The following is a 23614-nucleotide window of genomic DNA, read 5'->3' as shown; positions in this document are numbered from 1 at the left end:
GATAAATTTACCAGTCACTCTATTTATGACTAGATATTTTTGGTTCTAGAAATTATCTTTCTTTTCTAATGCATCTTATGATGATTAAAATGAAGCCCACATTGAGAGAATCCCATTAGTAATATTAAGATATGTATTGTCATATTTTGCATTGCACCATTCGTAGGCCTTCAATATGTATATTTAGTTGAAACAAAAGGTTAGTTACATCAACTCCTGTTGCACATACTCTTTCTATAATATCATGGATCTATGTTTTGTCTTTTAATTTGGATCTTATTTGTTGTCGCGGTTTTTATCCATGTGTTAAGTTGACACTCTATTATTGTATTTTTATTAAACCTTTTGTATTTTATAAAAAATAGATTTTAGGTTCTAGACTATACTTTACTACTGTGGCATAAACAATTGTTTTAGCTTGCACTACGACACTCAAGATGTTAAATTTATTTGCCACATTGAAGAATTATATATGTGTAGTAGTACTGTTTTAGTTTATTTTTAAAATGACATAGGTGGTTAATCTTGATACTATGTTATATTTCTATAGATGTGGGTAATTATTTAAACCAAATTTAGGAGTTACTTTGATATCTTTCATAGTGGTATAGGTGAGTAATTTAGATGCAAATTAGGGGTTTATTTTAAATTACCTTTCGTAATAGCAGAGGTGGGTAACTTAGATGCAAATTTACTTTATGTGTTTTCATAGTAATGGTAGAGGTGAATGTTTTCAAAAAAACATAATAGATTTATTGGCTATTATTGACAACAACACTTAGACTCTACCAAATTTAAAGTCTAATATTTCTGATTTTTCTAAGGATTTTTCGTGCTGCGTCTCTTAAGCAGTAATGTGTTGGCGCAGTTGGAGTTGGAGGTATCACGGCTCACGGGGTTTCAAGCTACGTACGTCATTGTTTTTGGCAAAGTGTGAAAGTAATAGAGGTTGTTTGGTTCCGGCCGTGGCTCACCACGCTACACTCGTGGAGTCATGGCTGCCATGGTACTTTGTTTGCTGTTTGGTTTGCACCTACATCAAGGCAGCCACATGCTTTTTTGTGCGTTGCTTTTCGCCAAGGTGTGGTGGCCAACTTCCTCGCCACAAGACGCCACAACTTCGGTGGCCGCGCCGCACCTCCCGTGGCGTGCGGCGGCCGGGCACCAAACAGGCCCATAAAGTGACCACCTTGGCAAAGTGGTACTATGGACCTGGTACCCTTGGCCAAAAAAAAAAAAAGAGTCTGAATCCATCTTAGTGAAACCTAAGCATATTTTGTCCTGTACGTAAAACTAGAGCTGCATGGGTATGGCCTACTCCCAGTGGAAATGTGGAATTGACACCATTCAGCAGCACGAACCAGAACAGCCACAGTTAGCAATAGTACCCGTGTCGCCGACACTAAAAAAAACATGCTGCAAAATGCCAGCCATTCATCATCAAAACCATCGATCATCATCTCCGGGTAGTAGCATGCATGCACGCAAAATTTCTGATGGCCATCATAGGCACAGGCAGCAGCGCGGGGCGCTGCACCTGGGGCAGGCGCAGGTGCAGTCGCACGAGCAGCGCGGGCACGGTGCGCAGCACCCGCAGCCGGCGCCGGCGCACACCACGCGGCACCGGCAGCAGCAACAGCAGCAGCAGAGCTTCCTCAGCCGCGGCGCGCAGGAGCAGCTCGGCGCCGCTGGCCTCTTCAGCTGCAACGTCGGGCACCACCCGCCACCGCCACCGCCACCACCGCAGCAGCAGATCCACGAGAGGTAGTAGCTCAGGCAACTCTTTGCTCTGCATGCATGCACAAACGCAACTTCATAACTTCATTGTATATATTCATCTGCTCCGTGATAATCAATCATTCACCCAAATACCCAATGCAAGCTAGCTAGCAACAGACAGCAGCAGCATTTCATCATGGTTCACTGATGTACTCCTATTCAGTAGTAGCTGATGGTTTCTGACGACATGTTGAGGAATAATTGAAACAATTATAGTAACAATGAGGTGACGGTTCTGAAAAGTATCCCTTTAGATGCTCAATTAAGTGTTAGTGCAGACAACGACAAATTGATTGCTCTGGGCTGACAATGTGATGTTGATGGCATGGCAGTTTAAAGTAAACGACAAGCTAATTACTCTGAAAGTTTGTAGTGCAGTACAGTGGAGGGGTGCAGGGGCTGCAGATGAAAAAACCCAGCAAAGATCTGATACAAGCCGTTGAAGCTGCTAGAAGTACGCTGGTGGGACTGAGGCTCGCAGATGATCACAAACTCCATACAGCTTGAACTGAATGAATATATGCACTTACATACTTTTCAGAAAATGGACAGGTTGTGTTCTCAGTAGGACAGTTGACAGTAATAATGCAGATATATATGTGTCACTCGCTTCAATTTCAGCTGGTGTTAGTTTTATGTCTTATGCCGATTTACAGACACTGTTATCTTTCCGTACATTGTCCTACCTAACAATGATTTTAGAATTAGGAAGTAATGTTTTTTTTTCTCGTACATGTTAGTCTTTTTCATGTGAACTGCTAGTACTCGGGAATATATACTTGACAACAAAATAACATTACTATATACGTGTGCTAATGGTAGGAACCAACAATATTAAGAGTAGTGATGAGCAAAGGAAGTACCGGAACTTCTTCAGAAACTGCTGAGATTGATCATGGCTTCCTTTCTCTGGCTGACTGCTTTTAAACAGATATATAATAAGAAAAATGCAGCATTCATGCTAAGTTAAAGACAAATTCACAACCTGAAAATCCATACATCGTTAGGAATGGATCCGGATTGCTTCCAACAAACTCATCAACCCTGCAAAGATTCATCAAAGAGAGGTAATCAACAGAGAATCATCTTTGGTTTCTCCACATGGTCAATATATTATAGCAGCGATTTATATTCAGATAGAAACCTAAAACCAGTAATCCGACCATGGCTATCTAGTCTAGTATCCAATCCAAACAACAATTGATGCATCGACATTTGAATGAGAATATGTTTTGCAGTTTAGATTAAAGAGAAAAATCATTAATTTTCTGATACTAGCATTTTCAGCCATCCTTGCGAAAACGCTGCAAGTAAGGTCCCCTGTATACACGTAGTAATAATAATGGAGTGTTGTTCAGCTTACTCTTTGCAGCATCTGGAGGCAGCGTGGACCCCCTCAATGGAACTTATTTCTCCCTGCAGCAAGGAAATTAAATCTAGCGTTTCATTTATATATAATATATAATAATATTATATTCGTAATAGTAAATAGAGTTAAATACAATGACGGTCCTCAGACTTATAGCTTTGTGCCACTTAGATCCACGAATTCTTAAAATTCAAATTTAGTCCATAAATTTGTTAAGTCGTGCACCGCAGGTCCATATCCCTAGCAGCTGCTGACTATGATAAAATTTTATAAAAAACACCCTAGCATAGCCAGGAACAGCGTAGCAGGTCCATACCCCCCTCGTCGCGATCTCGTGCGCGGTAAGCACCGCGAGCGCGCGCCGAGGCTGTGCCCCGTCACCGTAATGCTCAGCGGCGGCATGCCGCTCCTCCCGCTGTACTCGTGGGCGATCCGTCGCGCTTCGTCGCGCACCTGCCATGCTGCTGCAGGCTGCTGTGCGCCTCGCCTGGCGCCGTGAAGAGCCTCCACAACCCGCCCTCCACCATCGCCTCCTCCTCGCCGGTCGTGGTCGGGAGCCGGGTCAGGCCGGACTTGAAGTTGTCCACCCACTCGCAGCACGTGACGGTGCCGCGGAACGCGATCACAACGTCGCGCTCGGCGTCGCACACCGCGACGAAGCCGATGTAGCTGGAGCCGCACTGCGGCGACGATGCAGCGGCAGCCACCCGGGCGCCGAGGTGGATGCGGCGTGGAGGAAGCGCGTGACCCGGTACCCCGTCCCCGGCATCCCCGCGCAGCGCAGCAGGGATCGGCTGGGGAACCGGTAGGAGCCGTAGGACGACGCGCCGCTTTCGAAGTCGAAGCTGGCGTAGGCCGCGCTCACGAACTCCCCGTACGCCGCCGCCGCCATGTGTGCATGCACGTACGGCTAGTCTAGCTACCACACGTTGTCTCAAATCGATCGAGCTAGCTGTGCCTGTGAGCAACAGAATACCCGCCCTTCCGCCCGGCCGCCTCCACGCGAGCTAGCACGGCGGCGGTGGGCTCGCCCACGAACACTCGCTCCTTGCCCCCTTGACGTCCGCGTCGCGATGACGGGTCCGGGTCCGGGTCCAGCACGCGCCGCAGCATGTCGCGCAGCGCCGGCGAGAACCACCCGGGCTGGGCACCGGAATCTGCTCGCGTATGTTGGCGTAATCCTGCCAACACTGATGAAGAAGACACCGAGCAGGAGAGGAGCGAGTCAGCTGGGCGGGAAGGCGAGAATTCAAACTGAAGAACGCCAGAGCGGGAGATGCGGTTGCGGTGACCGCGTCCACGACTAGGCGGTTTCTGCAGAGTGTGTTTTCCGAGTCTTGTATCCATGTGTAGCGGTTTGTTTAGCTAATGGGTGTGTGAGAGATGGCTAGTATATGTAGCTGGTAGTTCGAGGAGTCGAGTTATCACATTGTAAGCCGGTTAGGCGTATTGTACTTCGAATATCTGTGAGTGAAAAAGGGCACTGTCACCCGGTAGACCACCGGGCAGTTTCCAAACCCAACATCTGTGTTCATCGTGCTTTGATCTTTGATCCAGCCACCATACAGCGTGTAATCGAGATCCTAGACTTACATCTGGTATCGGAGCCTTGATTACTCGCGGAGACACTCGAGATCGGGAGCCATGTCGATTGTGACGGCAGGAGAGGGTGCGCGCGGCGGCGGGGAGGCGCGCCAAGTGTATCCGACCTTGACGCACACGAATTACACCAGCTGGTGTATTCGGGTTCAGGCGATCATGGAGGATCGGGAGGAGTGGGAGGTGATTGAGCCGGAGGCGGAGGTGTCGACGGCGCTGTCCGAGGCGGGGGCGGCGAAGCGGACCGTCAAGGACAGAAAGATCAAGGCGCATCTTCTTCAATGCATTCCTGATGATTTGCTTATGCAAGTCGCCAAGAAGAAGTCAGGGAAGGAGGTGTGGGATTCTCTGAAAGCTCGCTTCGTTGGGGCGGATCGGGTGAAGGACGCGAGATTGCAGACGCTCAAGACGGAGTTCGATGCCATTCGGATGAAGAATGGAGAATCCCTGGATGAGATTGTGGGAAAACTGACGGCAATGTCAGTTAGATACAGCAGTCTTAGGGGATGCCTAGAGGATCGGGAGTTAGTCAAGAAACTGTTTGATATCGTGCCCGATCAGTACTTGACGGTCGTGGCTGGTATTGAGCAATTCTATGATCTGAAGTCGTTGGCATTTGATGAAGCGGTAGGGCGTTTGAAGGCGTTCGAAGAACGTACGCAGCGGAGTAGCAGCGGCACGCGATCCAATAGTGGGCAGCTTTTGCTCACCCAAGCAGAGTGGGAAGCTAGACAGAAGAACACGGGAGGTGATTCTTCTGGGAAGGGGAAGAGAGCAGATGGTGGGAGCCGAGGGCGTGGTCGTGGCCGCAGTGGTGGCGGTGGCGGTCGAGGTGCCGGTGGCGATGCCGGGAAGGATGGCGCAGGGAAGCGTGACAAGAGTCACATAAAATGTTTCAAGTGCCATACCTATAGGCATTATGCAAATAGATGCCCAAACGAGAAGAAGAAGGAGGAGGCGCACTTTGCAAAGGCGGAGGAGAAGGAACACTCGGTGTTGCTTGCTGAAACGGCCATGCCGAGACAGCTTGAGCACCCGTCAACAAACCGAGTTCAGAAGGTGTTTCTGAATGAGGTTGGAGCAGTGCCTGAACTCCACTTGTCGGAAGGAGGCAATCCAACAGGCAACTTGTGGTATTTGGACAATGGAGCAAGCAACCACATGACTGGTGATCTTCAGAAGTTCAGAGATCTGGATCGTGCTATCTCAGGCAAGGTACGGTTTGGTGATGACTCTACTGTCAAAATTCAGGGCAAAGGTACTATTGTGTTTCAGGGAAAACGTGGGGATCAATGGGTACTTTCTGATGTTTACTATATTCCTAAATTAAAAAGCAACCTTGTCAGTCTTGGTCAGTTGACAGAGATAGGATATAAGGTTATGCTTGATGATGATGAATTAGAAGTGTTAGAAAAGCACTCTGATAGATTGATCATGAAAGTTCCCAGAACACTGAATAGGATGTATAAAATTGAATTGACAATAGTAGAACCAGATTGCTTGATGGCTAGCATTGATGATAAAGCATGGCTATGGCATGGGAGATTGGGACATGTTAACTTTAGATCTCTGAAACAATTGGTGGGGAAGGAAATGGCTACTGGAGTGCCTGCTATTAGTCACCCAGAGCAAGTGTGTAGTGATTGTTTGGCTGCAAAACAAACTAGAACACCATTTCCTAGAGCAACTCAGTGGCATGCTACAGAAAAGCTTAATTTGGTCCATGTTGATCTGTGTGGGCCAATAACACCAGCAACAGCAGGAGGCAATAAATATTTTATGCTGTTGGTAGATGATCACTCAAGATGGATGCATGTTTATATGCTAAAAAGCAAGGATCAAGCATTGTCAGCATTTGTCAAGTACAAGTCAGAGGTTGAAAATTACACTGACTGTAAAATTAAGACTCTCAGATCAGATAGGGGAGGTGAATTCCTTGCAGGTGAGTTTGCAGGTGTATGTGAACAGGCAGGAATCAATAGGCATTTTATAGCTCCTTATTCACCCCAGCAAAATGGGGTTGTTGAAAGAAGGAATAGAACTGTAATGGAGATGGCTAGGGCTCTGTTGAAAAGCATGAGCATACTAGGGAAGTACTGGGGAGAAGCTGTCAGGCATTCTGTTTTTCTCTTGAACAGATTGCCAACAAAGGTGTTGGGTAATACAACACCACATGAAGCTTGGACTGGGAGGAAGCCAAGTATGGGACACTTGAGGGTGTTTGGGTGCACAGGACATGTGAAACCAGCTGCACCTCATCCAAAGAAGCTTGATGACAGAAGCATGAAACTAGTTCACTTTGGAGTTGAAGATGGGAGCAAGGCATACAGAATGTATGACCCAAAGTCAAACAAGGTGGTTGTAAGCCGAGATGTAGTGTTTGAGGAAAACAGGAAGTGGGATTGGAGCACTGTTTCAGGGGGAGTTAGCTCAGCTGAGTTTTCTGTAGAAGGTGAAGCTGTGAGATATATTTATGTTGGTGGTGGTGATGATGAGGAACATACTTGGCAGGATGTGCCAATGGATAATGGTTCAGAAACTGTAGTTGAGGTTTCAGACAATGTGCCGGATTTACTACAGTGGCAAGCAGAAGAAAACAGTCAGCTGTCAGGCAGTCCGACTGGAACTTTTGTGGCTGATCCTTCAACACCCCAACATAGTGTATCTGTGGTTGATGTTCCTACACCATCATCAACCAATGAGAGTGGAGCCTTGAGGTTCAGAAACTTAGATGAGATCTATGACGATACCTCTGTCACTGAATTAATGGATTCTGATGTTGAAGCACTACTTGCAGAGGCAGATGAACCATCTTGCTACAAAGAAGCAGCTAGTCATCAGGAGTGGATGGAGGCAATGGATAGAGAAATGGAATCCATTGAGAAAAATAAGACCTGGGAACTGGTAAAGTTACCTGCAGGCAAGAGACCCATTGGTCTGAAATGGGTGTTTAAGGTGAAAAGAAACTCTGAAGGTGAGGTGGTGAAATACAAAGCCAGATTAGTTGCAAAGGGATATGTACAGAAGTATGGCATAGATTTTGAGGAGGTGTTTGCTCCTATTGCCAGATTGGATACAGTGAGGTTGCTATTAGCATTTGCAGCTAACAATGGGTGGAAAATTCATCACTTGGATGTGAAATCTGCTTTCTTGCATGGAGAATTGGAGGAGGAAGTCTATGTGTCACAGCCTGAGGGCTATGAAGTGAAAGGTGGAGAACAACATGTGTTCAGATTGAGCAAAGCGCTTTACGGCCTTAGACAAGCTCCTAGAGCTTGGAATGTCAAACTTGACAAAAGTCTGAAAAAGTTGAATTTCAGGAGATGTCTCAGTGAGCAAGCAGTGTATACCAGAGGAGTTGGGAAGAATGCAGTCATCTTAGGAGTATATGTTGATGACCTGATAGTGACTGGAGGTAATCCAGATGAAATCAACTTATTCAAGGAGCAAATGATGACTGAATTTGAGATGACAGACTTAGGTCTGTTAAGCTACTACCTTGGTATAGAGGTAGAGCAAAGGGGAGATTACATTACTGTTAAACAAAGTGCATACGCTAAGAAAATATTGGAGCAGTTTGGAATGGGTGATTGCAATCCAACCAAAGTTCCAATGGAGCCAGGGTGTAAACTGAATACTGACAAGGAAGGGCAGAGAGTGGATGCAACAGATTATAGGAAGATGATTGGATGTCTGATATATCTATTGCACAACATGCCTGATTTGTCATATTCAGTTGGGTTGGCTAGCAGATTCATGGAAAAACCAACAGTGATGCATAGTAAAGCTGTTAAGCAGATCATGAGATACTTGAAGGGCACTATAGATCTTGGACTGGTCTACGTTCAGGGTGGGAGTGCAGACAAGATTGTGGGTTACACAGACAGTGATCATGGTGCTGACATAGTTGAAAGGAGGAGTACAGGTGGGATGGCGTTTTATCTGAATGAGAACCTCATAACCTGGTGCTCTCAGAAGCAAAAGACAATAGCACTGTCTTCTTGTGAGTCAGAGTTCATGGCTGCCACATCAGCAGCAAAGCAAGCATTGTGGTTGAGGAATCTAACCAGTGAGATAACAAAAGAGAAGCCTAAAATAGTGACTCTCTATGTAGACAACAACTCGGCCATTGCACTCATGAAGAATCCAGTGTTTCATGGGAGGAGTAAACACATTGATCTGAAATATCATTTCATCAGGGAGTGCATTGAGAGGGGTCAGATCTTGGTGAAGAGAGTGGGAACTGAGGAACAGAAGGCCGATGTGCTAACCAAAGCAATGCTAGCAGTGAAGTTATCAGTCATGAGGCATTTGATCGGTGTTAGAGACCTCAGTGTCTGTCAGGCTTAAGGGGGAGAATGTTGGCATAATCCTACCAACACTGATGAAGAAGACACCGAGCAGGAGAGGAGCGAGTCAGCTGGGCGAGAAGGCGAGAATTCAAACTGAAGAACGCCAGAGCGGGAGCTGCGGTTGCGGTGACCGCGTCCACGACTAGGCGGTTTCTGCAGAGTGTGTTTTCCGAGTCTTGTATCCATGTGTAGCGGTTTGTTTAGCTAATGGGTGTGTGAGAGATGGCTAGTATATGTAGCTGGTAGTTCGAGGAGTCGAGTTATCACATTGTAAGCCGGTTAGGCGTATTGTACTTCGAATATCTGTGAGTGAAAAAGGGCACTGTCACCCGGTAGACCACCGGGCAGTTTCCAAACCCAACATATGTGTTCATCGTGCTTTGATCTTTGATCCAGCCACCATACAGCGTGTAATCGAGATCCTAGACTTACAGCGTAGACCTTTCGGTACATGTTCTCTCGGCCCTCTCCCTCAGTCCCTCTCGGCCTCGGCGCGACGCGAGAGGCCCTCTCCCTCCCAGCCTCGGCGCCATGGCCTCGCCGTGGGGAGCTAGGGCTCCCTCTCAGCATGGCGGCGCAGGGATGGACGTGCACGATGGGTTCGGCGCACGTGACAGCACAGGTGCAGCAGATGGACGTGCACGCTCTTCCTGGCTATGCTAGGGTGTTTTTTTTAATAAAATTTTATCCTAGCCCGCAGCTACACCAAGGGTATGGACCTACGGTGGACGACTTAATAAGTTTAGAGGGCTGAATTTTAGTTTTAAGAGTTTGTAGATCTAAGTGGCACAGAGCCATAAGTTTAAGAACCACCAGTGTATTTAACTCTAGTAAATACTCCTGTATACTGCTGGTAAGTAAAAGCCATGTCACTACTGGATATAGGAGCTCTGCCGAGTGCCAGGGACACTCGGTGAAGCCCCCAAAACACTCGGCAAAACTCGACAAACGACACTCGGCAAATGGTTTAACGGCAAACGTTGTTTTGCCAAGTGTTTTTTGTCGGGCCGTGCCCAAAAAACACTCGGCAAACATTTTTTGAAAAAAACAACCACCAGCCACCGGGCGCCACCACCACCTCCTGCTCCGCCATCCTCCCATGCTGGATCTGCCACGCCTGTGCTGGATCTCGCCGTTGTCGAAGCCACCGAGCCAGATCCACGCCGCCACCGAGCAAGGGAGGGAGTCTGGGCCCGTGCCACCATGCTGAGCGACGACGTGGCCGCCTTCCTTGCCCTGGATCCGTGGCCACCTTCTCTGCCCTAGATCCACGCCGCTGTGCTGAGCTAACGAGGGAGGGAGCTGGATCCGGCCGCCGCCTCCCCGGGTGGGGGTCGCCCCGCCATGGATCCGCCCCGCCGACGCTGGTGGGGGCCGGCACGCCCTGGATCCGCGTCGTGGGAGACAGCTGCCGCGAGGACCCATGCTCGCCGGCCACCGCCTCCGCCCACTGCCACCGTGGATCTGAGGACCGGCGAGGGAGAGAGGCCGCGCCCTGCCACGCCATGGGGCTAGGCGCCACGAGGGTGAGAGGCAGCTCCACCGCGCCACACCACGCCCCGCCCACAAAGCCACGCCGCCATGCCGCGCCCGCAACGCCGGGCCACCCCTCCACCACCGCCTGGGGTGCGCCACCGCCGGGCACCTTCCCTGGATCTCGCTGTTGGGGGAGGGAGGGAGGGCGGGGGCGGCACCGGCCGCCGGATCTCGCCGGTGGCACTACAAGAAACTTGTTAATCCGTGACGGATTCTCAGTGACGAATTTACAAACCGTCAGTAACAGACACAATCCGTGACGATATTCTTTTTTCATCATGAATGTGCACCAATGGATATTCCCGGGCCCGCTAACTTATGACGATTTTATCCGGATCGTCACAGCATATGATTTTAAATTTATCATACTCTAGTTAGCCCAAAACAATAGGCCCGCTATCAATATGTAGTGTAAAGAAAAAAATAAAAAATGTGATTGCAAAAAGAACAAACATAAAAAAATGATTTGTTAAGTTATTTGAACTACATAATTTTGTTACTTTGTTGCATGTATATGGTGCATATGGCAAAACTAAAAATATTCTGCATATATATGGTGCGGATGGAAAAAAATTGCTTCACGTTGGAATTGAAGCCTACAACTACAACAAAACTAGCAACATGTATAAATGACCTCAGATCAAAAATCTCTGAATACCAAGTTTGATCATCTTAGCAAGATCTACAATTGTTACATAGCTCATTTTCCCATTTGAAAAAGTTTTATCAAACACTAGTCACAAATTCTTGAATCTCATATAGACTTTCTAAAACTATGTCACACACTTATGAAATTTAAACTATATTTTGTTTAAACTTTCTCAAATGAAAAAATGTCCTATATAAGGATTGTAGATCTTGATGAGCTGAACAAACTTGGTATTCAAAACTTTTCAATTTGAGACAATCTAGGGTTCCGAAAACTAGTTTATAGGCGTTAAAATTTAAAAATCACAAATTTGAACCGTCCAAACTTTCTCAAATGGAAAGTTGACCAAACCAACAATTGTAGATCCTGATGATTTGAACAAACTTGGTATTCAAAACTTTTCAATTTGAAGTCATTTAGAGTTCATAATACTAGAGTCAAAGTGTTATTTTTTCATTTGACCAAATTTGACTTGGTCAAACTTGCTCAAATGAGACACTAAATTACCTCAAATGAAAAATCTCTGAATACCAAGTTTGATCATCTCAGCAAGATCTACAATTGTTACATAGCTCATTTTCCCATTTGAGAAAGTTTTATCAAACACTAGACACAAATTCTTGAATCTCATATAGACTTTCTAAAACTATGTCACACACTTGTGAAATTTGAACTACATTTTGTTCAAACTTTTTCAAATGAAAAAATGTCCTATATAAGGATTGTAGATCTTGATGATCTGAACAAACTTGGTATTCAAAACTTTTCAATTTGAGACAATCTAGGGTTTCGAAAATTAGTTTATAGGCGTCAAAATTTAAAAATTACAAATTTGAACCATCCAAACTTTCTCAAATGGAAAGTTGACCAAACCAACAATTGTAGATCTTGATGAGTTTAACAAACTTGGTATTCAAAACTTTTTAATTTGAAGTCATTTAGAGTTCGTAATACTAGAGTCAAAGTATTGTTTTTTTCATTTGACCAAATTTGACTTGGTCAAACTTGCTCAAATGAGACACTAAATTACCTCAGATGAAAAAACTTTGAATACCAAGTTTGATCATCTCAGCAAGATCTACAATTGTTACATAGCCTATTTTCCCATTTGAGAAAGTTTTATCAAACACTAGTCACAAATTCTTGAATCTTATATAGACTTTCTAAAACTATGTCACACACTTATGAAATTTGAACTACATTTTATTCAAACTTTCTCAAATATAAAAATGTCCTATATAAAGATTGTAGATCTTGATGAGATGAACAAACTTGGTATTCAAAACTTTTCAATTTGAGACAATCTAGGGTTCCGAAAACTAGTTTATAGGCGTCAAAATTTAAAAATCACAAATTTGAACCATCCAAACTTTCTCAAATGGAAAGTTGACTACACCAACAATTGTAGATCTTGATGATTTGAACAAACTTGGTATTCAAAACTTTTCAATTTGAAGTCATTTAGAGTTCATAATACTAGAGTCAAAGTGTTGTTTTTTCATTTGACCAAATTTGACTTGGTCAAACTTGCTCAAATGAGACACTAAATGGCCTCAAATGAAAAATCTCTGAATACCAAGTTTGATCATCTCAGCAAGATCTATAATTGTTACATAGCTCATTTTCCCATTTGAGAAAGTTTTATCAAATACTAGACACAAATTCTTGAATCTCATATAGACTTTCTAAAACTATGTCACACACTTGTGAAATTTGAACTACATTTTGTTCAAACTTTCTCAAATGAAAAAATGTCCTATATAAGGATTGTAGATCTTGATGAGCTGAACAAACTTGGTATTCAAAACTTTTCAATTTGAGACAATTTAGGGTTCTGAAAACTAGTTTATAAGCGTCAAAATTTAAAAATCACAAATTTGAACCATCCAAACTTTCTCAAATGGAAAGTTGACCAAACCAACAATTGTAGATCTTGATGAGTTTAACAAACTTGGTATTCAAAACTTTTCAATTTGAAGTCATTTAGAGTTCGTAATACTAGAGTCAAAGTATTGTTTTTTCATTTGACCAAATTTGACTTGGTCAAACTTACTCAAATGAGACACTAAATGACCTCAGATGAAAAAACTTTGAATACCAAGTTTGATCATCTCAGCAAGATCTACAATTGTTACATAGCCTATTTTCCCATTTGAGAAAGTTTTATCAAACACTAGTCACAAATTCTTCAATCTTATAGACTTTCTAAAACTATGTCACACACTTGTGAAATTTGAACTATATTTTGTTCAAACTTTCTCAAATGAAAAAATGTCCTATATAAGGATTGTAGATCTTGATGAGCTGAACAAACTTGGTATTCAAAACTTTTCAATTTGAGACAATCTATGGTTCCGAAAACTAGTTTATAGGCGTAAAAATTTAAAAATCACAAATTTGAGCTGTCCAAATTTTCTCAAATGGAAAGTTGACCAAAACAACAATTGTAGATCCTGATGATTTGAACAAACTTGGTATTAAAAACTTTTCAATTTGAAGTCATTTAGAGTTCATAATACTAGAGTCAAAGTGTTGTTTTTTCATTTGACCAAATTTGACTTGGTCAAACTTGCTCAAATGAGACACTAAATGTCCTTAGATGAAAAATCTCTGAATACCAAGTTTGATCATCTCAGCAAGATCTACAATTGTTACATAGCTCATTTTCCCATTTGAGAAAGTTTTATCAAACACTAGACACAAATTATTGAATCTCATATAGACTTTCTAAAACTATGTCACACACTTGTGAAATTTGAACTACATTTTGTTCAAACTTTCTCAAATGAAAAAATGTCCTATATAAGGATTGTAGATCTTGATGAGCTGAACAAACTTGGTATTCAAAACTTTTCAATTTGAGACAATCTAGGGTTCCGAAAACTAGTTTATAGGCGTAAAAATTTAAAAATCACAAATTTGAGCTGTCCAAACTTTCTCAAATGGAAAGTTGACCAAAACAACAATTGTAGATCCTGATGATTTGAACAAACTTGGTATTAAAAACTTTTCAATTTGAAGTCATTTAGAGTTCATAATACTAGAGTCAAAGTGTTGTTTTTTCATTTGACCAAATTTGACTTGGTCAAACTTGCTCAAATGAGACACTAAATGTCCTTAGATGAAAAATCTCTGAATACCAAGTTTGATCATCTCAGCAAGATCTACAATTGTTACATAGCTCATTTTCCCATTTGAGAAAGTTTTATCAAACACTAGACACAAATTATTGAATCTCATATAGACTTTCTAAAACTATGTCACACACTTGTGAAATTTGAACTACATTTTGTTCAAACTTTCTCAAATGAAAAAATGTCCTATATAAGGATTGTAGATCTTGATGAGCTGAACAAACTTGGTATTCAAAACTTTTCAATTTGAGACAATCTAGGGTTCCGAAAACTAGTTTATAGGCGTAAAAATTTAAAAATCACAAATTTGAACCATCCAAACTTGGTTTGAGTCGGATGTAGAATTGACCAAAACAAAAGTTTTAGATCTCATTAACATCTACTACTTTGGTTTGAGTCATTTCCTCATACGAGTTTGTTTGAACAACTCAAAAATTTGAATTTCAAATTAGGAGAACTTCAAACAAAATTTTTAGGCAGTAAATGATTTTAAATTAAAAAGTAGTCATCTACGAATTTTTAGAACTCATCGAGATCTACAACTTTTGTTTTTTTTTTCTTCATTTGAGTTTGTTTGAATCATGCATTGCAAAAGTCATAAGTAACGAATATTAGAAAAACATGCACTGAAATTATTATAGTCTAAACTTGATTTTGGGCTAGAATTCTGTTTCGGGCCGTGATGCCCGTTGGCCCAAATAAGTGCCGGACGATCTCAGTCGTCCAAATTCATCCAACAGTTCAGATTATGCCCACCACAGATAAATAAGGGTCGGTCCACGCTCTCAACCCTAACTCCTAAACACCACCCACACCCGCCGCTCTCACTTCTCTCGTCGATTCCTTGCCTCCTCCCACGACTCTCTTCAACTCCTCCCGGCGTGGCACGGCCGTGGCCCCCCGCCTGCTCGCGCGGCAGCCCAGCGCGGCTCCGCTTGCTCGCGCTGCAGCGTCGGCACGTGCAGAGGCACTGCGGGGTAGCAGCCACAAGCCACGACCGAAACCCAAGCCGCCAGCCGAAGGGGTGGCCGCCCTTGTTCTCCCCTGGCCAGATCGACGACGGGGTGGCCACCCTTGTTCTCCCCCAATCAGATCGACTACAGGATGGCCGTCCGTCTTCTCCCCCGACCAGATCGACTACGGGATCGACCGTCGCCGTGTCGTCTTTAGGCGTGGAGAACGCGGAGGCAGAGTTGTTACGGTCGCATCGTCAGTGGCCAAGGACGACTGCACAAGGAGAGCCTCCACAAGAAGCGCCGCACAACAGGTTCACTGCCTCCTGCGCTGGTACCGTTCCGAACACCAACAGAAAGGTGTGGTGTCCCTTTTTTGACGTTCCCTTCCCTAGTCTGATTGGCCAATTTAAGGGCCCGTTTGGATCAGCTATTGTTTCTATCTATTACATCGTAATCAACTAACAATGTCTTCCTGGAGGACAGGGCTGGCCCTTTGGATGGCAGATCCTCCCCTTTGTCATTGCTTCTACTTAGCTTGGTGAGTTAGGTTCTGCTCATAGTTGCATGCCAGTATGCTTCTAAGCCAGCTAAGTGTATTGGATCTTTAACGTTTGACTACCAGTGCAATAGGATACTTCTCAAATAAGCTAAGGTATGACTGCTACATGTACTGACCTGAAAAAAATGAAGTCCCTCAAGTTCTTGTAAACTGTTACATGTATTGCAAGAATTATTTACTGCTGCTGCTTGTGTGAGTGTACTAGCTGGCATCACTAGGCTAGTTGAGTTTTTTGGATGAATCCTGTCAACTCGTGATAAATTTCTAAAACAAAAAAACTCATGATCTGTTCAGGTTCTGTAGCATAACTATATGGTCCAGTTATTAGGGTTCATTTCATTGTCCTTACTGTATTTAAAATACAATAACTATTTGCAGAATGGTATTTCAGTTTAGGTGTCACAATCAATCCCAAGTTTGTCTGAATTTTAGGATGAGCACGAGCAGTTTTCATCATTTGCAGTGGTCAGTAAAAGGTGGCCACACTTTGCAAGAATTTTCAAATTAGTGCCTGTGTGAGTGTAGAGAAGACTAGGATTGTATTATCTGGATGAATCCATGATCTGTTAATTAATCATGTAGCTTAACTATCTGCAATAGCTCAATTGTTTTAGATAATAACAATTCAGCTCAATTGCCTGATTTGCACCTTTACTGGAGTTGCGTGCTTAACGTGGACTACTGAGTTTATGCGTGATGCAAGCTTGCGTGTTTAACTTGGATTGCACTTGAACTACTGGGATTGTATGCGTGATGCAAGCTGATTCAGTTTTGAATTAGCCATACATCCTGACATGGAAAATGTGACCCTGACCTGATTTATATTTTACCTGCACAGTGCTTAATTTGTGATTGCAAACCGACAAACACACTGTGTATCTAAGCTGATTTTAACTTGACCAAGTTCCAATTGTAGTGGAGCAACAAGAGGTAACAGCGAGTGTAGCCGGAGGCTTGAGCTGTGCTGATTCTTCAGGACTGGGTATGCATACTAAACTATAAGGTGCAGGTGTTGTGCTCACGGTTGTCACAAATATGGCTAGAATATATTTTGATAGTTCCCAACGACTGCAGTTCAGAATTATTTCAGTTAGTAATAATTGAATAGATTATTTTTTACCTGTTGTGTGCATTGCAGTGAACATTTCTCAGAAGCCTGAAGTTAGAACCTCTCTACCCATTTCACTGAACCTGTACTTCTTATTACATAGAACCCATGTTTTAAAGGCAGTTAGGCGTCCAGGCGAGTGCTTGGTACGCCTGGACGCCTAGGCGACAAGGCGCCACTGTTTGCCACTGTTTCCCAAGGCGAGCTGGGCACGCCTGGACGCCTAGGCGTCGCCTAGGCGACGCCTTTAAAACAGAGCATAGAACCTGTAGTTGCTGTCAACTATTGGCCATAAGTTATTGTGGCCTCTATTTAACAATATTACCTACTGTGGCTATCTTATTGCACAGAAATTAGCATGTTAATTTTCACCCATATAGAGTTACAGTTAGTTTTCACCCATATAAATTAGCTTATAAATTTTCATCTCCAATTTCTCCATTGATTTTACCGCAACCTGAACTGAACTTAGCTGGTCTTATTAAACTGTAAGGTCTAGTTTTTAATATGCCAGATTCTTCTGCTCCAAAAAATAATTTGCAGCTTATGGCCTGTTGTTGCAGCATGAACTCCAATTAGTTTTCTTTCCTTGATTGAGTCCTGAGTCGGCACTAGCCACTAGGTTGATGAAACTGCCAGTTGACATTCTCAATTAACAAGTCATCGCCAATATTTTAATTTAGAAGCAACTGATTTAGGAGATACAAAAAGTTCAAAGTTTGGCACCCGAATTCAGAGTTAAGTTCGAAGTGTTGTATTGAATATAGTTGACATTGTTATCTTGACCATCTGGTTTTCAGCTCTCTCTCCTGTGCCTAATTTTTTTTTTTTTGGCTTTGTGATGCTGTATGCCTTGGCTGGTGGCAGATTTCATCTTTTGAAGTGCTGTTGATGATGAACCTCTACAACTTCGTGGTTGCTGCATTTATTTTGATGTATATCTGGTACTGCTGTATGTTGATGGATGTCTAGTACTGCTAAATGTTGTATCTGATGTTGGATGAAAATTCATGTGATATGATGTTGGATGAAAACATAATATTTTTTATTTGATGTGCTGCTGCAGTTATTTGTTGTATAAGCGGTGTACATGGGTTGTGTATATGGGTCGTATGTGCGAAATTGGGCTGTGTATATGGGCTGTATGCGATTTAGTAGTGGGCTGAGAAGTGCATTAAAAATTGGTGACGAATTTGGGCTAAAAAGTAGCTGAAATCGGCTTGCCAAAATAGCTGAAAAAGAGCTGCGAAAATAGCTAAAATTGGGCCAAAAATTGGCCCATCTTAGATTTTGGCCTGTTCATAAATGGGCTGAGGTAGTGTCCACATCATCATCCATGTAAGTATCCATGATGACGTGGCAATTCATCTGTGACGTTTATTTTTCGTCACAGGAAATGGACTTGGGCTGGGCTAACTAGGCCTCGGGCTCTACCGTGACGATTTAAGATTGTCACCGATTCTGTTAATCCATGATGATTTTCGACAAAACGTCACGGAGGTCAATACATGACGCTCAATCCATGACGATATGTGAAACCATCACAGATGTCGTATAGTGACGGTTTTTTGATGATCCATGACGAAAATTTTTCATCATGGATTAACAGGTTTCTTGTAGTGTGGGGAGGCCGCGTCGGGGAAGAAGGTAGGGGAGGGGGGAACCAGGGAAGAAGGAGAGGGGCGGGGAAGAAGGGAGGAGGGGAGGGGAGGGGCCGGATCCAGCGGGAAAGAAGAAGGGGAGGGAGGGGAGGGGCCGGCCGCCGGCGGGAGGAGGGGAGGGAGGGACGGGGCGGCACCGGCCGCCGGATCTCACCGGTGGGGAGGCGGCGCCGTCGGGAGGAGAGGGGGCGCTGGCGGCCGGGAGGAGAGGGAAGGGGTGGGGTGCTGGGGACGCGGTTAAGTAGGATATTTTTTTTGTTTGCCGAGTGTCCCGGCAAAGTTTTTTTTTCATTTTTTTCATTTTTTTGCCGAGTGTTCTAGATCTGAGCACTCGGCAATTTTTTTTATTTTTTCTTCTCCTTCTTTTCTAGAAAAAAGATTTTATTTCTTTGCCGAGTGTTTTTTTTGTAACACTCGGCAAACCACCTCTTTGCCGAGTGTTTTTTTTTACACTCGGCAAAACGCCCTGTTTGCCAAGTGTTTTTTTTGCCAAGTGTTTTTAGAGCGGCACTCGGCAAAGAACTTTATGTCCAGTATGAAATGTGGAAATGTGGAGTCATTCCCAATACCACCATGATAAGCAACTTTATGTCCAGTATGCATGCGTGCTGCTGTGCTGACTAATATTTCAGATATAACATAAATAATAATAAGACATTAAAACGAGAAGGTGGCAAGCAAAGGCCTGTTTTAGCAAGTACTACCTGCTATAGTTTAGCGCTAATGTATTATTACAGTGACACACTGACGGCTACATGGGTGTAGTATAACAAGCAGGTAACCCCGCGCGTTGCGCGGGTAATAGTGGGGGAAAAAAATTTGTATGTGCGTCCAAAAAAAAACATTGTACTGTTCCTTAATGGTTCGAGACTGTTCATAGTAACCTGTTACTGTTCATAAAACCCGTTACTGTTCACAAAAAAAATCCGTTACTGCTTATCGCAAAAACGTCGCATGTTTACTGTTCCGGTAACAGTGATATGTGAGAGAGACGGAACTCGGCGGCTTGCACGCTCTTTATACTATAGTATATACTATAGTATAGATATGATAGGATAGGATCGAGTAGTATACTCTTTAGGAGATGCAGGTGACACCAAATGCAAGGCAATAATCAAAGTGTGGGCCGACACTCTATCTTCGAATTTATGTCACATCGAATATTTAGATATTAATAAAAAATATTAAATATAGATTAATTATAAAACCAATTATATAGATGAGGCTAATTTTTTAGATAAATTTTTTGAGCCTAATTAATCTATCATTAGCACATGTTTACTGTAGTACAACGTTGTCAAATCATAGACTAATTAGACATAAAAGATTCGTCTCGCAAATTAGTCGCAAATTATGCAATTAGTTTTCTAATTAGTCTATATTTAATACTTCATGTATGTGTCAAATATTCGATGTGATAGGAATTTTAGGAGTTCCTGCGCAACCTCCTTCTACATGTACTACATCCTAGATCCCTTAAACCCTAGCTAGATAGATAAACAAAAAAAATCATTATCATTAGTAGCAGCAGCAGCTGCGCTTTATTTGAGATTGTGTCATTGTGGGAGAAGTAATGTAGTATAGTATCATCAGCGGCAGCCAGCAGGTAGAAGAGAAGAAGAATCCAATGCAAGCTACGGGCCGGTGAGAGTCGTCGGAATCCTGGGAAATATGCGCCCTTTTGGCTCGGCTTATAAGCTCTATGGACCGTTCGTTTCGTTAAAAAAACAAGTTGAAACGTTGTTCCAGCTGATTTGTTGTGAGAGAAAAACACGATTAAAAAAACAAGGTGAAAAATACGAATTATAAGAGAAACTAAAAAACACTGTTTTAACCAACCAACAGTATTTTTTTTTCACAATAAATTAGCAGTATTTTCAGCTATGGATTATCAGCTACGACAGTGGTAGGAATATAAAGAGCAGAGTTGAGGCTTGACACGCGCGCAAATCCATGGTACGATCCGCACGTGCCCAGAGGCAGAGAGATTAAAGCTGGTGACGATTAGCACAGCTACGATGGATTAAACTAAAGCTTTTTTCAAGTTAAACGGCCTCATCGATCAATTGCCCCCACTACTACTGCTGATAGCGTTTCAGTTCTCGGCCGCCGGCCGGCCCATAGACAACAGCAACCGGTAAGGCCTTTAGTTCCCAAAAACTTTTCTAAAAAGTGCTATAGTAGTTATTACATCGAATTTTTCGATACGTGTATGGAGCATTAAATGTAGATGAAAAAAAACTAATTACAGAGTTTGGTTGAAAATTACGAGACGAACGTTTTGAGCCTAATTAGTCTATGATTGAACAATAATTGCCAAATAAAAACAAAAGTATTACAGTAGCCAAATTTCTAAAATTCGTGAACTAAACACAGCTTCAAACTACTAGCGGTATATCACTTGTGCATGCGATTGAATCGAGAGAGAGAGAGAGAGCTGAGCAAGGCAGCAGGAGGAACACAACACGTTGTAGAATGTAGATAGCTAGGTGATGCAAACTGCAAAGATCGGTCCAGTGCAGTGTGGGATACTCCTCTCCTCTAGAATAATATGCGAGAATATAATCGAAGGCTGAGTTGAAGCATGCAGATGGTAGCTTCATACTACTAGCAGTATAGTATTGATCCGTACCTCGAGGAAGCCGATCTCCCGGTGGAGCGCGTCGACGGCGAGCTGGAGTCGGTGGCGGCCGCAGGGGTCCGGCGAGGCAGGCGGCGACTTGGGCCTCGGCCCCGCCGCCGCCGCTGCCCTCATCGATTGTTATATTGGACGAACGAACGATCGATCGACGAGCGAGCCGCCGGCAGAATAATGTTGAATCGAAGGAGAAGGGAAACACAGGCGCAGAATGGGTCTTGGCGAAGGATCGAGCGACGAATTAATTAATGAACAAGCAAGCGCAAGGAATGATGGAGCTAGCTAGCCAGCCAGCCTAGGTGCAGTGCAAGCAGCCTTAAATGGCGGTAGTGGAGCGAGCTGCAGACGAGCACATGGAGGGAGGAGGAGGGGAAGGGAGAGGAGGAGGAGGGAGCGTGCAGTGCAGTGGGACGGTGGCGGGTTGCCGTTTCGGGCGGCAATGATGGAGGGGAGAGAGGGGACAGAGACAGCGCCGGCCAAGCCTTCGTTTCTTTCCGCAATACTGCTGCTGCTGGTGCGTAGGAGTAGTGCGGCCTGCGGGGGTCCGGGCCGCGCGTCGCGCGCCCTTGTTGGCAGGAGACGACGAGGAGGAGGAGGTCAGGTTGAGCCAGCGGGAAAAGGAGGAGTATCATGCAGCAATGCAAGCTCGTCGCAACGTACAGCTAGCTAGGAGTAGCTAGCTTGGCCGCCACCACTGAGGCCCTGTTTAGATCTCACCCAAAAACCAAAAATTTTCAAGATTTTCTGTCACATCAAATCTTGCGGCACATGCATAGAGCATTAAATGTAGATAAAAAGAATAACTAATTGCACAGTTTGCCTATAATTGACGAGACGAATCTTTTAAGCCTAAATAATCCATAATTGAACAATTTTTGTTAAATACAAACGAAAATACTACGGTAGCCAAAAGCCAAAAATTTTCGGAACTAAAGGCGCCCTGAGACGAGACGACTGATGACGAAGTGACGAGTGAGCTACTAGCTCGGAGTAGAATCTGGTACTACTACGAGTAGCATGAGGACCGGGGGAAGAGAGAGAGAGAGAGAGAGAGAGAGAGAGAGAGAGAGAGAGAGACTGGGGCTTGAAAGATTGTCGGGGCCGGATCTAGAGACGGACGGACAGAGACAGGGAGCAGGGGCGCAAGGCAGCCATCCAGGTCTCGCCGGTGGGCGGTGGGGTCCGTCCGGTCTGGGACAATGTAGAGGAGTACTCCTATACTGTAGCTCCCGGCCGCTACTCTACTCGATCGCTGCCTGCGCTGCGTGCTCTGCTCTCGTCTGTCGCGCTGCTACATGTGCTGCTCCCCTAGCTATACTTGGCTTTTGTCTATAAAGCCCTGGTCCTTGCAGATGATTTGTCATCACACGCTTCATTGCCGGTTATACGTGTTCCAGTTATAACGGGATATCCCACGCCACAGGCTAAAACCTAAAACACATTACCTAAATGTTTATTTAGGTAGCCATCTATTTTTATACTATCTATGTTTTTTACCTTCAACTTCAGCGACACTCAGTCTGTTCGCTTGTTGGTTTCAGCCAGCCCAAATCAGTCAGCCAACAGTGTTTTTCTCTCACAACAAACCCGCACCAACCAGTTCAAATCAGCCCAAAAACCAACCAGCGAACTGGCCGACTATCTAAAACATACTACCTAAATTCATTTGCGGAGTGAATGCCAAGTGGGACCGTGATTTCATCCTCTCACTCTTGTTCTCTCTACCCCGGCGAGGTCATGCTTGGAGGCAGGGAAGGCCGCCGCGGGGAGGAGGTGCGCCCTCAACGAGGTGGAGGACGGTCGTGAAGGACAAGGCAGAAGACGGCCATGGCGGACAGGGCAGAGGAGGCGCGTCCTTGCCGGAGCGGAGGACGGCCGTGGCCGCCACGGGGAGGAGGCACGTATCCGGCGGCAGGACACCGGCGGCTGGGAGGGAGCAGCCCACTCGTCCGCTAGGCACCGGTGTCAAGAAGGGAGCAGCGTCGGGAAGGGAGGCCCACATCCGGCCGGTTGAAAGGTCCTTGTTTGGTTTTGGTAATGGGTTAATTGGATCTATGCCATTATAATTTCTTCGTTTCTGAAAAACGCCATTACTATTCACCTATTTGGAAATATGCCATTACAATTCTTCGTTTCCCACAAAAATGCCACTGAATACGTATGGACACCGTCTGGGCCCAGCTACAGACGTATACGAAGACGTATACTTTATCTCCCCTGTCACTGACACGCTGGCCCCACATGTCATCTTCTTCCTCCTCTTCTCTCTCCGGT

At 44.3% G+C, this 23614-nt stretch overlaps 1 protein-coding gene and 1 long non-coding RNA gene across 2 annotated transcripts; one reads left to right on the top strand and one right to left on the bottom strand.

Moving 5' to 3' along the window:
• Nucleotides 1–1460: 1460 nt before the first annotated feature.
• LOC136539723 (guanine nucleotide-binding protein subunit gamma 3-like) lies at nt 1461–21645 on the bottom strand. Its single transcript, XM_066531699.1, has 5 exons — nt 21335–21645; nt 3143–3195; nt 2779–2823; nt 2643–2696; nt 1461–1789 (listed from the first exon to the last, which is right to left on the bottom strand). Exons 1-5 carry the CDS (start codon nt 21455–21457, stop codon nt 1504–1506), a joined length of 561 nt encoding a protein of 186 aa, XP_066387796.1. The 5' UTR covers nt 21458–21645; the 3' UTR covers nt 1461–1503.
• LOC136539722 (uncharacterized) lies at nt 15295–18080 on the top strand. The gene is made up of 4 exons (XR_010779749.1): nt 15295–15731; nt 15858–16026; nt 16850–16915; nt 17909–18080. It is a non-coding gene; the product is annotated as an uncharacterized lncRNA (long non-coding RNA).
• Nucleotides 21646–23614: the final 1969 nt, after the last annotated feature.

Source organism: Miscanthus floridulus, chromosome 2 (assembly GCF_019320115.1).
Source record: "Miscanthus floridulus cultivar M001 chromosome 2, ASM1932011v1, whole genome shotgun sequence".
NCBI lineage: Eukaryota > Viridiplantae > Streptophyta > Magnoliopsida > Poales > Poaceae > Miscanthus > Miscanthus floridulus.
Note: the sequence above shows the minus strand (reverse complement) of the source record. Positions and strands in the feature narration are given on the sequence as shown.